Here is a 14,653-nt window from a genome sequence, read left to right on the forward strand (position 1 = left end):
TGCTAAAAAAAAAATAGGGGTCAAAAGGACCATTTTAATAAACGTTGGAGTTATTTTTGTATTATGCCATAATAATATTATATATATGATATTTTATTATCTATCAACTTTTTAGAAAATATTATAAAATTTTTAAAAAATAATGAAGAATTGAATTGAATTTAGAAAAACCTCACAAATGTGTTTGCAAACATTAAACTCTCACCCAAATCACACTTGAGCAAATTAAACAATTAAGCTCACAAATGTGTTACAAAGAAAAGTAATTGAACTTTAATTTCTCATTTGTTTTTGGCTTGAATTCTGCATTCTGTTGGATTGTTGGTAATTTGTTTCTTTGACAGTATCTTTTTTTTTTTTTTACTTCAGCTAATTTTTTATCTAAGTGATCTAATTTCTGAGAAGTTCATTGTAATATGATCTTAGTTATAAGAAATGACAATAACCATAAAGGTTATGGTTAAAATTGAAAGAATACTACTAGTATATTTATATAAGTTAAATATTTTAATTTTAAATAAATTAAACTTCTTGAATTAATTATTGTTTTTAATGAAAAATATAATTTAATTATAATTCTATTGAAATAAAAATTACATTTTAATAAATACTTAATTTTAATTAAATCATTATACTTTTTAATATTTACATAATAAGGATAATTTTTTTAACAATGTTTTTTGATACGTCACTTTGATAATGTATTGTGATATGCAATGTGCCTATAAACTCATCCCTTTTCCATAAGCTTAAAAATTTATAAAAATTAGCTGACTCTATTCCCATATGTAATGGGGTGAGTGAGAGGTAGGATAGTAGGCTGCCCCCAACGCCAGGTTGAGAGCAGCTTTCGTGAAAGACCTCCGGCAGTCAGAATTATGAATTGCTCAGCGTAGGATTCGATCCCACGACCACAAGGTTAAGAGCCTTGTGCTCTACAAATTCATCATATAATTAAATCCCACATAAAGCATTTCATCAAGAAAAAAGAATGAGTTCCACTGGATAGTTAAACTCCACTTAAAAACGAAGTTTCTATATTTTAACTTAAATTAGTTTTATTATGTAAGAGATTATTTATAAATGAAGATTCCTTTATAAAAAGATTATATGATTGATCATTTTCTTTTAAATTTTATATATTTTTTATTGAATTAAAAAATATAATATTTAATCATTTTTGTTTTTATTTAATTATGATGTGGTCTGAGGGTTAATCCTAGTTAAACTTTGGATGAATTGTTGACGTAGTACAATGAATCTATAAAATTAAAAAGGATTAAAATATAAAAATAGTCACTAATATTTAAGTAAGTTTTTGTTCTCCTAATAAAGTTTCAAAAGTAACAAAATAATCGAGATAATTTTCCCGTATATGTAGGCCTTCCTCGTTACTGATGTAAAGATACTTTTAAAACATTAAGAAAGAGATTTTTGACGTTTTCGATGAGGTATAAGAATATAATCTTCTAAACGAAAACTTAAATATATCCATGTTGGACCCTCCAAATGTCTAATTGCAGTTGGAACTGTGAAGGATGAAACATCAATCCGTAGATGGTTTCGGCTTTATAGTTTTCCATTCATAAGAACTCCTCCCTAAGTACATCTCACTTATAGACAGTTTCATTGAACTTAATGCAGTCACCCGAAATCAAAATCGGCTATGGACGGGGACAAGGTATAACTGGTGCTAGAGAGGGATCCCTTGGTCATAGAGGTATCTGTTGCACTCAGTAGACTAAAGAATATGTGCTTGTTTTGGATCCCTTCAACCCAATTCATTTCTTATCAATTTGCTTTGATTCATATGTTCTTTTAAGGTGTTGTTCAACTTAAGAACATTGGATGTATAGAACTAATCTTCTCTTTTCATTTGTATCGAACTTGGAATTCACATCTTCATCTCATTTTATTTTGATTGGAGTCAGTTGCATGGTAATATATTTACTATTGTAAATCCGATTTAATTTCCAGTTTTTACACCCTTCAGGGGTAAACCAATTGATGCTAGAAACAAAACATAATTCCACTCAGACGAGTCTTCATCCAAAATTGTTTCATGTTGAGATAAATCATACCAAAAATACAAGAGAACGGCATTTTAATAATTGAACAATAAATAGATAAGTACCTACACAGTTGCCACTCTTCGAACATTTTGCACCAGCCTAGCACTTTGTGCCCTTGATTACTAAGAACCAGAGAATTTTTGCAATGAATATAGGATGAAAGCTTCAGGGAACAAACTACAAAAGAAAACAAATACCATTGTCGCTTTGCTTATCAAATAACACTTACCCCAGCAAGGACATCTTTAGAGAGCTGCGGTTGCCTTGAGATGAATCAACTGCAACTGGTTTTTCTCTCGGAATTGATGAATTTCACCTTCCTCTGGATAACCGACAACTTAGAATTCATTCCAGACTCCTCTCGTACTTTCTGCTTATGTAGAAACTCAGAATTCATTCCATGCATCTTTATTTTGTCTCCTTTAGAGAAACATTTCAAATGCTTTCGGATCATTTTTGGACATATATTACAAAATGATCTCGATTAATTTGTTATTTTTATAACTTTAATGGAGAAAACGAAAATTTACTTAGATATTAGTGACCATTTGTATAATTTACCCTTTTTAATTTTATATATTCAATATAACACGTCTTTAAAAGTTTAACGACAGTTAACTTTATGTAATTATATTTTAATTAAATAAAAGTAAAAGTAACAAAATAATATATTTTTTAAAATTTAATAAAAACTATAATAATTAACTGACCCTATTCTCATATGTAATGAGGTAAGGGGGCGGTAGGGTAGTAGATTGCCCCAACGTCAGGTTGAGAGCAGCTTCCGTAGAAGACCTCCGTTATGAATTGCCCTCAGTAGGACTCGATCCTACGACTACAAGATTAAAAGACTTGCGCTGAACTAGACGGACAATTCATTGATAGTCATGATTTGGCAATTGGCACCATCTACAAAACAAGAATGGAAATATTAAGTGCCACCGACAGAATTCAATTCAAATTAAAAACTCCCCCAGATCCTGTTTGTAGTAATGTCGACTTTAAACTAATACCTTATTTAATCAGTAAATTAAATTAAAAAGTTTCCGTCCCTCCTATCCTAACGTAGAATTTAAGTCCAAAAAGGATGGTTGCATTTCCTTGATGGTCATGGACGGTTGGACCAACCAAATTGAAGCAAACCGCCACTGCCTACTCGTCTAAGCAACATAAAAGAGAAGGTCCACAAATAAGTAAATATCAACATCAAACTATCTTAATATATCAAATCTAAAGTAGAAATCCAACGTACTATGCATTTAATATTATAGTAAGTGCGGACAGAGACTTTTATAGTATGATAAGTTTCGATCTATTTGATTCAATTAAAATCCGAGTAGATTTTTTTTGGGTAAATTACCTATTTAGTATATAAATGATCAATTTTAATATGTTTTAGTATTTAAATTTTTAATTTTTTTAAAAAAATCATACTTAAACTTTAATTTTTGTTTTATGTTTATTACCAAAACTTAAATATTGAATTTTTTTTAAAACGTTTAGGTACCAAAACCATACTTAGTTTTGGGGGAAAATGAAAGTTTAGGTACTAAATGGATCAAAATTGATGGTTTAGATACTAAACGCATTAAGTTTTTAACGACATAGTACAAAATGAAACAAAAACTAGATGTTAGGTATGATTTTAAAAACAATTGAAAGTTTATATACTAAAATGAACCAAAACTGATAGTTTAGATACTAAACTCATAATTTACCCCTTGTTTTAATTTTTTTTAAATAAAAGTTTAGATTCATTAGAAGGAATTCGTTTCACTCTTCATCTGCATAATATATTTATTATGTATTTTTTTTATTTCATAATCATACTATATTATATATTTAAAGTTTTTTTTGAAAAAAATTAAATCGGGATAAGACTGTATTGAGGTTTTTTTTAATAAGAAATGTTAGATTGAATTATGCTTTCACTGTATTAAATTATTAAAACCTAATCAAAATTAGTTATAATTAAATTAAAGGGTAAACCATATCATATATCATTGAACTTTAGATGGTGTATAGTCTATACTATAGATATTTTAATTTATCTAATTATAGCACTGAATTTTGATTTTAATTTCAATTATGTTATTGGATCATTAAAATCCAAATGGTGTGATGTCATGGACAAAACAACATTGTTTTGGTGCAGTTATTGATGTCCAAAATGACGTTATTTTAATCATTAAATTTTAAGGGTATATCAATTTATTCACTAAGCTTTTATACAATTTCATATTTTGACATATATTTTTTTAGTGGTCATCGACAATCAATCATATTCCTATTATCTATAGCCATTAAACTTTTAGGAATTTGTGAAATTTCTTATATTTGATGTATTTGAGAGTTTGTTCAAAAGTCTGACTGATGAGACACATTATTTCGAGAAGATAAACAACATACCTCTAAATTAGGCTCATCGAACTATCATTAAAAGAGATCGAAATAATAACATGTCAATTTTTTAAATAGATTTTCATCTATTTTTTAGTGAGTTTCATGAGAAGAGAGATGAGTGAAATGCGAACTGATCTTGACACAAAAGACAATTGGTAATGGATAATAATTGACTTCAAGTGATTATCGAAAGAGTATGCCAAAAAATAGAATTATTTACAAGTTTAGTGATAAAGTCGATATTTCTAAAAGTTCAATGATTAAAACGACGTTGTTTTGGGCATCAATAGTCTTCACCAAAATGACGTCATTTATCCACGTCATTATAGTGACAGAATGATATGTCTATGTCATTGCACAATTAAAATTTAGCAATCCAACATGATAATTAAAGATAAAATCAAAATTTAATATTGTAATCATAAATATTAAAAGTTTAGTAATATAAATGATGTAAAATCTAAAATTTAGTGTTTTCTAATGTAATTTACTCTAAACTAAAATCAATATGAAGTATTTTTTTTAAAAATTTAAAATCAAAACGAACAAAAACCAAAAACCGTCCTATGGCATCCAATTGCAATCCCCAAAAGCAGAGTCGACAACGACAAGCACCCCACCTCCCACTCTATTTTAGGCTTTTAACAATCCAACAAAGCCGCTTGGCCTCTCCCGGCCAGCACAGTCCCCTTGCCTGCCTGCAATTCTAAATTATGAAAAGTAACTCACTCCACTCTCACGCGCAGCTTCCTGAGCGTGGTCACTCCAACCCCAGTTCCTTTCAAAAACATCTCTTTTTTATATTGGTAAATAGTGTCGAATAGCCCTTGCATTATAGTAAAACTATTAACGGGGTACATATTTTTAAAAATTATTATTTTTGTATTGAAGTTGTATTCCATTTACTAAAGTGGTACTTATTGTTTGATATCATTAAGAAAGAAGTGGCATCACAATATATAATGTGTTTGTATAAAATAATTAAAAAATTAATACGTATCAATATCTTATGATGTCATATATCAAATAAATATATATTGTTTATTTGATAATTTTAATAAAATATATCAAAATTTCGTCTCATTGTAAAATGAATTCGATTTATCTCTCTTTAGGCACATTATCCCATTTTTTTGGAGTGCGACATATGTTATTTTTTCCAACTCAATCAAATGCATTACGTTATTGCATGTTAAAAAGTAATTACTTTACCCCATTTTGACTAATGGTGCTGTGACAGTGAGATCTACTTGGGATTCTATTCGTGAAAAAAGACCTCTTGTTTCCTGGCAGAAGATTATTTGGTTCCCACTATATATTCCTAAGCATAGTTTAATCTCTTGGATGACTATGCTTGATAGACTTCCTACAAAGGAAAGACTTCACTGTATGGGACTGATTAACGACTGCAAATGTGTTTTTTGTGACAAACATACTGAAACAAGGGACCACCTATTCCTTCAATGTTCTATGGCAGATTTCATCTGGAAATCTGTTTTCTCTATTTCTGGCATTCAGTTTTTTCCAAGTACATGGAATTCTTTTTGTGCATGGGCAACTTCTTCTTGGAAAGGAAAATCTCTGCTCACTTCAATTTTGAAGATAACTCTCAACGCTACTATCTATTTTCTGTGGGATGAAAGAAACAAGAGACTGTTTCAAAGCCGGTCTAAGAATGCTCAAGAACTGTTTCAAACCATAAGGGATATAGTCAGGCTACACTTAAGGAATAGGAACTTTAATAGAAATGACAATGTTAATATTACTCTTGTAAGGAATTGGGATATATGTGATCTTTGATTTTCTTTGTAAGTAGGTTACTCCCTGTATTCCAGTATTTCAGTTACTGATTTTGTATTTTGTTACTGTAGCAATTTGCTATTTGGGTAATAAAATTTTAAATTATCCAAAAAAAAATTAATTACTTTAATTTTGTTTATATTGTCTTAAATGATACTTGATATAAAAAAAAGAATAACTTATGATGGAAAATTTTACAGCACACGTCGTACATCGTAACACACCACTAAAACGACATATTGAAACATACAACTAACTAAATTGTTATTATTAAGTAAATATTAAAAATGTCAAAACTCGAGGGTTTTCATGTAATTTGACCATTTAAATTCAAATAGAAGTATGAGAGCTTCCATGTAATTTATCCATTTATATTAAAGCACAAACATTTGTTGACTTAGAAGTCTAAAATGTAAACAGGGAAAAAATGGGAGGTTTACATGCAATTTCTTCATTCAAATTAAAACATAAGTATGACAGGCTAGATTGCAATTTGACCGTTCAAATTAAAACACAAGCAATCAGGGTATAGCCAAATCACAACCTGACAAGCAGTGGCGGTTTCACACATAGATTTCATGGGGACGAGAAGCGGAGGTTGTGGTTGGTCTGGTTAGAATAGGCGACGGTCGCGGATGGTTCTTTGACGATTTACGTGTGTTAAGAATAGGGGAAAATAATAGGGCGACTGGCGATGCAAATGGTAATGATTTTCGTTCGCGACGACCGGTTGTTGGGCGACGACAAGTTGGGCGACGTTTGGTAACGAGAAATACTGATTTCCTCTTGATATAACTCTCTGACAACAGTCATAGTTATAGAAAATGATTTTTCGACAACAAACAATTGATCACCAACAACCAGTGATAGTGGTTATTGGATTAATCTGCCATGAACCCTAAAAATATATAAGTTAATTTTCTTGTTTGTTTTAAATTGAACATCTAAGAAACATAATGGATTAAACACAAAATTACAAGTCTTTCTGAAGCAGAATCAGTGCTGAAGCAGGTGGGGAATCAATAATCGTCTCCTGCATCGGATGCCTCCTTGTTATAGCAGCTAAATAGTTAGCCACTACATTAGATTGCTATTAGAAATAAATTTTAAGTTTAATGCATGGTTAATTTTGGATAAACCATTGTAATTTTTAATATTTATTTAGTTAGAACAATTTAATCAATGATGTATTTATGTATATCATATTAATGATATGTTTCGGTATACTACGTGCGTTGTAGATTCATTCATCTCATGATACCGTTTAGTAATATCATTCGACACAAAACAATGTTGCCTAAAATAATGCTCCATAATATTATTAAATGGTATCACATATCAATTAAAATTAATTATTTTAATTAATTAATACACATGGCATAATGAAATGATATCACATGTGACTTCATATTTAACTGTATTACGAAATGTAATATTAAATAAAAACAAACATTTTAAATGTGTAGGCATTGCATTGAAATCTGTTTTATAGTTAAAGGGTCATTCATATGATTATCCCTAAGTAAAGGTTTGTATTTGTTTAAGGTAAACTACAAAGTAGCACTGAAATTTAAGTTAGGTATCGATTATAACATTGAATTTTTAATTTCTTCAATTAAAGTATTAAATTTGATTTTAACTTTAATTATGCCATTGAGTGGTTAAATTTTAACGACACAGTGATATGGACAAATATTTTTGTCACTATGATGACGTGGGTAAAATGATGTCATTTGGGCGACAACTATTGATGCCCAAATGACGCTGTTTTAGGCATTAAACTTTAAGTGTGTATAGATTTTGTCATTAAAAACTTTTAAACAATTCAACGTTTGCATTGTACTTTTTCGGTCGCTGGTGGCAAAAGATCAATGCCCATACTTGGTCGTTTTTCTCAACAAGATTGATATCAAAATGTTCACATTTCACACATCTTTCTTCTCGTAGGATTAGTTTTCCACGAAAATAACTCAAAAAATGAAGAAAATCCATTTAAAAGTTTGAAGTGCTAATACTCTAACCTCTTCCGATGGTTGTCTATCAAGGATAATTTTAAGGTACATTGTTCATTTTTTTATCGAAAATAATGATCATCACCATTCATATTTACTAACAAACACCACAAATCTAAGAAAATCTTTAAACCCCTAAAATAATAGTTTTTTTGTTTAATTTCATCGATTTTGAGTGGGTTTTGTGAAAAATCAATCATAGAAGAAAAAATATGAGTGAAATGAGAATATTTTGGTGATCTTACAGAGAAAAACGGCCAATAATAGACAATGATTGGGTGTTGACAACGACTACAATAGTATGGTGTCAAAAATTGAATTGCTTAAAAATTTAATAACAAAATCGAAACACACTAAAATTAACTACCTAAAAAATGACTCACTTTGGACATCAATTGTCAATTAATTATCGCCACACGATGTCATTTTTCCACATCATCATACCGTTTAGATTTTAATGGTCCGGTGGTATAATTGAAGTTAAAACCAAAATTTAATATTATAATTAGGTAAATTGAAAGTTTAGTGGTATAAACAATATACCACCTAGATTTCAGTGGTATCTTGTGCAGTTTACCCATTTATTTTTTACCGTATTTTTCTGTGTTATGCACTCGCCGCTCCTCCTCGATTCCCGGCCCTTTATTTTTGAAACTAGTATATTACGAACTATGATTATGCACATTCTTTCTCCTATTCAAATTTAGTACCGGTAATTTGAAAAAAAAAATTTATGAGAAAAAGCTAATAAAGAAAGCTTCAAAACAATAACACACCAACCATCACTTGTATTTCCTTTGTTTCTCTAGTTAGCTTTTCCTTTCCCTTTCCCTTTCTCTCTCTCTCTTCGTTTTCTTTATTTTACTTTTGTTTGGTTTCGATTGTGAAATTTCAGTTGAAGAAGCTCTGCGTAGTTATCGTAGGCCGGCGAGAGAAAATGAGCGTGGTAGGGAGACATATGGCGAGATCTAATTCGACCGCTCATCATGAACGGCAATACTCCGATAGCTTCCCCGACGCCTCGTTCAACGCCAAATGGCTTCAGTCCTCGAATCTCCCTTCTTCTCAGGTGTTCGATCTTTCACTCTCTATCTCTTCACATTTACATTTGCATTTCTTGGGACGGCGTCGTATTTATTTAATTTTTTTTTTGCTGTTTGGTTAGGAGTTCGGGTTCTACGGCGGGGGAAGAATGAATAGGAAGTCACCGGAGCCGGGGACGCCGCCGTTTTCTTCAAGGTCATCGAGCTTGAGGAAGAACAGCGATGAATACCTGCCCCCTAGTGAGCTCAGCCCCGGCTTACTGGATCTGCATTCATTTGATACTGAGCTGCTTTCCGAGGTTTTACTTTATTTCTTCTATTGGATTATAGTTTCCGGTTCATCCTCACGCATAAATTCCCGATTTACTTAACTTTGTTTTAATAAAAAACTATATGCTAATGAATACATAAGGTTTGCTTTTATCCTCTGGTTAATCAAGTGATTAATTGATAATTCGATAGCTGCATTATATTTTCCGTAAATTGTTAAAAAATTCTTTATATTAATATAGTGGCTTTTAAAAATTCGTTATTCGAAACTTTATTTTTTTTACGTGGATAATAAATTTATTAGTCCTTTTTTATAATTGCAGGTTCCTAATCTGTATGAAGGATACGGGCTTCAGAAACCTATTCGTGGTAAAAGTTTTGATGATTCTGAGCCATATCTATCTACCAATAAACTTCCAAACAGGCCACGAGGAATGACTGATAATAGCCTTCTTAAAAGCATCTCAGTAGATAAAGAAAGAGCTAACAATGTTGCCAAGATTAAAGTTGTGGTATGCTGCTAGAATCCCTCCTTTGGTTTCTGTCTAATATTGTACTGAAAATATCAATTCAATGTTTTGAGTGATTGCAGCAACTAATTGATCCATCAGTTGGGCCAAGAAATATGATGTTGTGTTGTGTAGAAACTTAAATGCTTATTTGGGTGATGAGTTCATGATCTGAACAAGTGTGATTTACAATTCAATGTGACATAGAGAGCCATGCTTTTTTTTTTCTTGCTAAAGAAAATGGTTCTTATTAAACATCCAACCTAAAACAATATGATAGTCAATGGATAGCAGCTTGAATATAGGAACACTAGACTTATTAAGCATACAAGCTAAAACCTACCGGTAATTGATTTGATGGTGAGTCAACCTGAATATGGGACCCCGGGAAGACTAAATAGATGTGAGATAACATCACCTACAAGATTGATTATAGATAGTTGATATCAGCAAAGAAACCTTGTCTTGGTAACTTCTATTTTTGTCATTGTTAAAATAGCTAATATTAAATTCCAATGCAGGTGCGCAAGAGACCATTGAACAAAAAGGAAATAGCAAAGAAAGAGGAAGATATTATCACTATAGATTCCAATTCGCTAATCGTTCATGAAAAAAAGCTAAAGGTGAGTAGCTGGTAGGCCTTCTCTTTTTTCCTACACTTGTGTTATGATTTAGATATTTGGATTTATTATCTGGTCAACTTGCTAAGTTGAGTTCTTGATGGATCGATTGTGTGATGCTATAGCATTTTCAAGAGATTACATTTTATTGAATGAAGGATAAGTGCTCTTTTCCCTGAATTTTCGTAATAATCCAAATTGACTTATTGTTGAAAGCCTAAGCAACTCATAGTAACCTCTACCAGCTGCAACACTTTACATCTTCCATGGTTAATTATAAATGACATAGTGGTAGTCTTTGACTCTTTGGCATGAGATGTAATGATTCATACATACAGGTTGACCTGACAGAATATGTTGAGAAGCATGAATTTCTTTTTGATGCAGTGCTGAATGACGATGTTAGCAATGAGGAGGTGAGTACATGGCAGGAAGTGGATATCCTTTAAAGAATCATTCAGCTAAATTCACTAGATTCCATTTTCTATTGTGTCAGGTGTACTCAGAGACTGTGGAGCCAATAGTTCCTCTAATTTTCAATCGTACAAAAGCAACTTGTTTTGCATATGGGCAAACAGGTAGCTAATCTTATAAACGTATTCTATTTTAGTGATAGAGTACATGCATAAAGAAAACAACAACAAGAAGTCCATTTCTTTAGTAATCGGATTTACAACTTTCAAATGTGTTTTTGTGTTCTCCAATAACATCTTGTATAGGTTACTTTTGTATGTCAGAAATTTGTCTTTTTACGACTTTCATATGGTTCCACTTTCCACTTTCCATTTCTTATTTCTTTTTCCGTGTATATTCTTGCAAATGACATTTAGTTGGTCCTATGTTCTCTGTACAGGAAGTGGAAAGACATATACTATGCAGCCACTGCCTCTAAAAGCATCTCAAGACATATTAAGATTAATGTACCATACATATCGGAACCAAGGGTTCCAACTCTTTGTCAGTTTTTTTGAGATATATGGGGGAAAAGTCTTTGACCTCCTTAATGATAGGAAGTAAGTTATTTCCATATGGAAACCAAGACAAATTGTTCAATTGCATATAGTTTGTGATTAGATTTCTACCTTTCTCAGAAAGCTTTGCATGAGAGAAGACGGTAAACAACAAGTATGTATTGTGGGTCTGCAAGAGTACAAGGTGTTGGATGTTCAGACAATCAAGGAGTTAATTGAGAGAGGAAATGCAACAAGAAGCACTGGCACTACTGGAGCAAACGAGGAGTCTTCAAGGTCACATGCTATTCTTCAACTTGCCATCAAGAGATCAGTTGATGGCAGTGAATCGAAGCCTGCTAGACTTGTTGGGAAACTTTCCTTCATAGATCTTGCTGGAAGTGAGCGTGGTGCTGATACAACTGACAATGACAAACAGACGAGGTAAAAAAACTTTGAATCCGTGCAATCTAGGATTATGCTTCTTGAAAGCCATTGTACTCAAAATATGAAATAAAGTACCTGCATAATCTCTATAAAATAGAGCCCCAGTCTCCTAGATAGCTTGATATCCTAATAATCTGATTTCATATTTCTGCAGAATGGAAGGTGCTGAAATTAATAAAAGTTTACTTGCTTTAAAAGAATGTATCAGAGCTCTTGACAATGACCAGGGTCACATTCCATTCAGAGGAAGTAAGCTGACTGAAGTTCTTAGAGATTCATTTATGGGTGATTCACGAACTGTTATGATATCATGTATTTCACCGAGCTCAGGGTCTTGTGAACACACCCTGAATACACTCAGATACGCTGATAGGTATGTGGTTCTGCAATTAAAATTACATTGTAAGAAGTGACTTGTACATTTGATTGAATAATACTGTGGTACCTGCATTCTAGGGTGAAGAGCCTATCAAAAGGGAACAACTCCAAGAAGGATATGCTATCTTCGTCAACAAATCTTAGAGAGTTAACTGCATTGCCCTTGTCCTCATCTTTACCAACCGAAGCATTTGAGGATAGCATAACTGATATTTCTTTTGAAAAGAACAAATTTGGGTGGTCCAAACCGACTGAAAGAGATGCATCTTTTAAAGTTGATTCTGTTCCAAGTGGAAGAGATACAAATTTGGCTGTACCATATTCAGATTATGTGAAGGGTCAGGGAGGTGGGCTAAACAGCATGACCGAGGATGATTTTGATTACTTTGAGGAGACATACGAGCAACGAAAGATGTTGCAGAAAAGAAAAGATGATTTAACGAAGCATGTGGATTCTTCAACCTTTGATTATAACAGTTCAGATGATGATTTAAGTGCCCTGTTAAAGGTACAGACAATCAAATTTTCTGCCATCGGATTCTTCTTCCATGCTCGTATTTACTCATGGAACGAAGTTTCCCTTTTTCTGTTATTAGGAAGAGGAAGATCTTGTATCTGCTCATCGTAAGCAAGTTGAGGACACAATGGAGCTTGTTAGGGAGGTAGATATAACATTTTACCTGTAGCTCATTCCCTTACCAGCTATGACTACATTGATTCTGACTGTTATTATGGTGGCAGGAAATGAATCTGCTAGTTGAAGCTGACCAACCAGGCAATCAGCTGGATGATTATATCTCTAAATTAAATAACATTCTCTCACAGAAGGCTGCAGGAATCGTGCAACTGCAGGCGTGCTTGGCACAATTCCAAAAACATTTAAAGGAGTACAACGTGTTAGTATGTTCAGGCAATTGATACCCACAGAATGGAGGTGGTGAAGCCCTTTATATGCCTTAGAGTTATTCAGCCTGATTGCTGATTCAGACCTGCCTTTGATTTGGTGATTTCTTCCATGATTGCTGATCCAGGTAAGTAACTATCGTGACTCCATATAATATATTTATATGCAGTGGTTCTCCCTTGGCTATAAATAAAATTTGTAAAATTTATACCCTCCTTTCGCATTTTACTTTTGGTTTTTCCTGTTTTTTCTCGTTTTGCGCCGTATTGCATTATTTTGCTGATTCTAAATATCGAAATGCACCGAAATCATGAATGATCTGTTTTATTATATTCGATATCCATGAGTCTGTACACAAATCCACACAAGATAAATCCAACCGAAGACAGATAATTATAAATGTTTTTGCCACATAACAGGGAGACAAAAATTAAAGGCAAAATTAGCATCGATCAATAACCTGGCCTTCTATTTGGTTACTAAAATATCCAGAATTTCATGGATCGAATCTTTCAGAGTAATAAACGAGAATTATCGATATATCACAACAAAAGGCAATAGGAATAAAAAAGCAAACAATGCAAACGAGGTGAAAAACAGTGAGAAATGAATCGGTAAAAAAAACCCTTTTAAAAATCGGATTGAACGTTGAGTTTCAATATATTTTCATTTGTTATTTGTGACGTTATAATTTTAATATTTAATTTTATATGAAAAATAATACCATTAAATCAAGAAATTTTTATATGATCAATGATATCAATTCATTAATCTATTAATTTAGTTTAAACATTATATAGGTCTATTATTAATTATTAACCCGTCATTTCGTTAAATTGATAGTTGATATTAAGTCATATAATTTGTTAATTATTAACTATATTTATTATTTATTTTATATTAAAAATTAAAATTAAGAAAAACTTCTTTAATTAGACAGTGATATGCCTCTAGTGAAATGTGTCATTATTTGATTGAAGGAATATATTTATTAAATTTAAATTAAATTAAATTTTATAATAATTTAATTTGATCGAATTTTTAATTTTTAATTTTTATATTTTAATTTGAGAAACATAGCTTTTGTTATAACTTTTTGAGATAAAATTTCAATCTCTTCTCATAAATATTTATTTAAAATAATTAGTAGTTCTTATATAATATGTTTAAATTAAAAACCAAATGCTTTTTAGATGGTTTATAATTCATAAGTAAATGTTATAATATATGGATGGTTGATGATTC

The 14,653-nt window shown here is 31.5% G+C and overlaps 1 protein-coding gene across 1 annotated transcript; it reads left to right on the plus strand.

Annotated features, from left to right (window-relative positions):
• The first annotated feature begins 9,095 nt into the window (after positions 1–9,095).
• Positions 9,096–13,598, plus strand: LOC120198892 (kinesin-like protein KIN-13B). Its single transcript, XM_039200135.1, has 12 exons — positions 9,096–9,356; positions 9,453–9,629; positions 9,924–10,112; positions 10,631–10,732; positions 11,068–11,145; positions 11,226–11,307; positions 11,583–11,742; positions 11,821–12,123; positions 12,281–12,499; positions 12,583–13,012; positions 13,101–13,166; positions 13,246–13,598. The coding sequence occupies exons 1-12, from the start codon at positions 9,225–9,227 to the stop codon at positions 13,420–13,422; spliced, it is 2,115 nt and encodes a 704-aa protein (XP_039056066.1). The 5' UTR covers positions 9,096–9,224; the 3' UTR covers positions 13,423–13,598.
• The last annotated feature ends 1,055 nt before the right edge of the window (positions 13,599–14,653 follow it).

This window comes from Hibiscus syriacus, unplaced genomic scaffold (assembly GCF_006381635.1).
Source record: "Hibiscus syriacus cultivar Baekdansim isolate YM2019G1 unplaced genomic scaffold, ASM638163v2 tig00004988_pilon, whole genome shotgun sequence".
NCBI classification, from domain to species: Eukaryota; Viridiplantae; Streptophyta; class Magnoliopsida; order Malvales; family Malvaceae; genus Hibiscus; species Hibiscus syriacus.

Excerpts from the sequence above, each read along its gene's own strand:
- LOC120198892 (XM_039200135.1), top strand. The coding sequence starts at position 9,225 with ATGAGCGTGGTAGGGAGACATATGGCGAGATCTAATTCGACCGCTCAT. Across the intron at positions 9,357-9,452 it reads CGAATCTCCCTTCTTCTCAG|GAGTTCGGGTTCTACGGCGG; the intron begins GTGTTCGATCTT and ends CTGTTTGGTTAG. Across the intron at positions 11,743-11,820 it reads GACCTCCTTAATGATAGGAA|AAAGCTTTGCATGAGAGAAG; the intron begins GTAAGTTATTTC and ends TACCTTTCTCAG.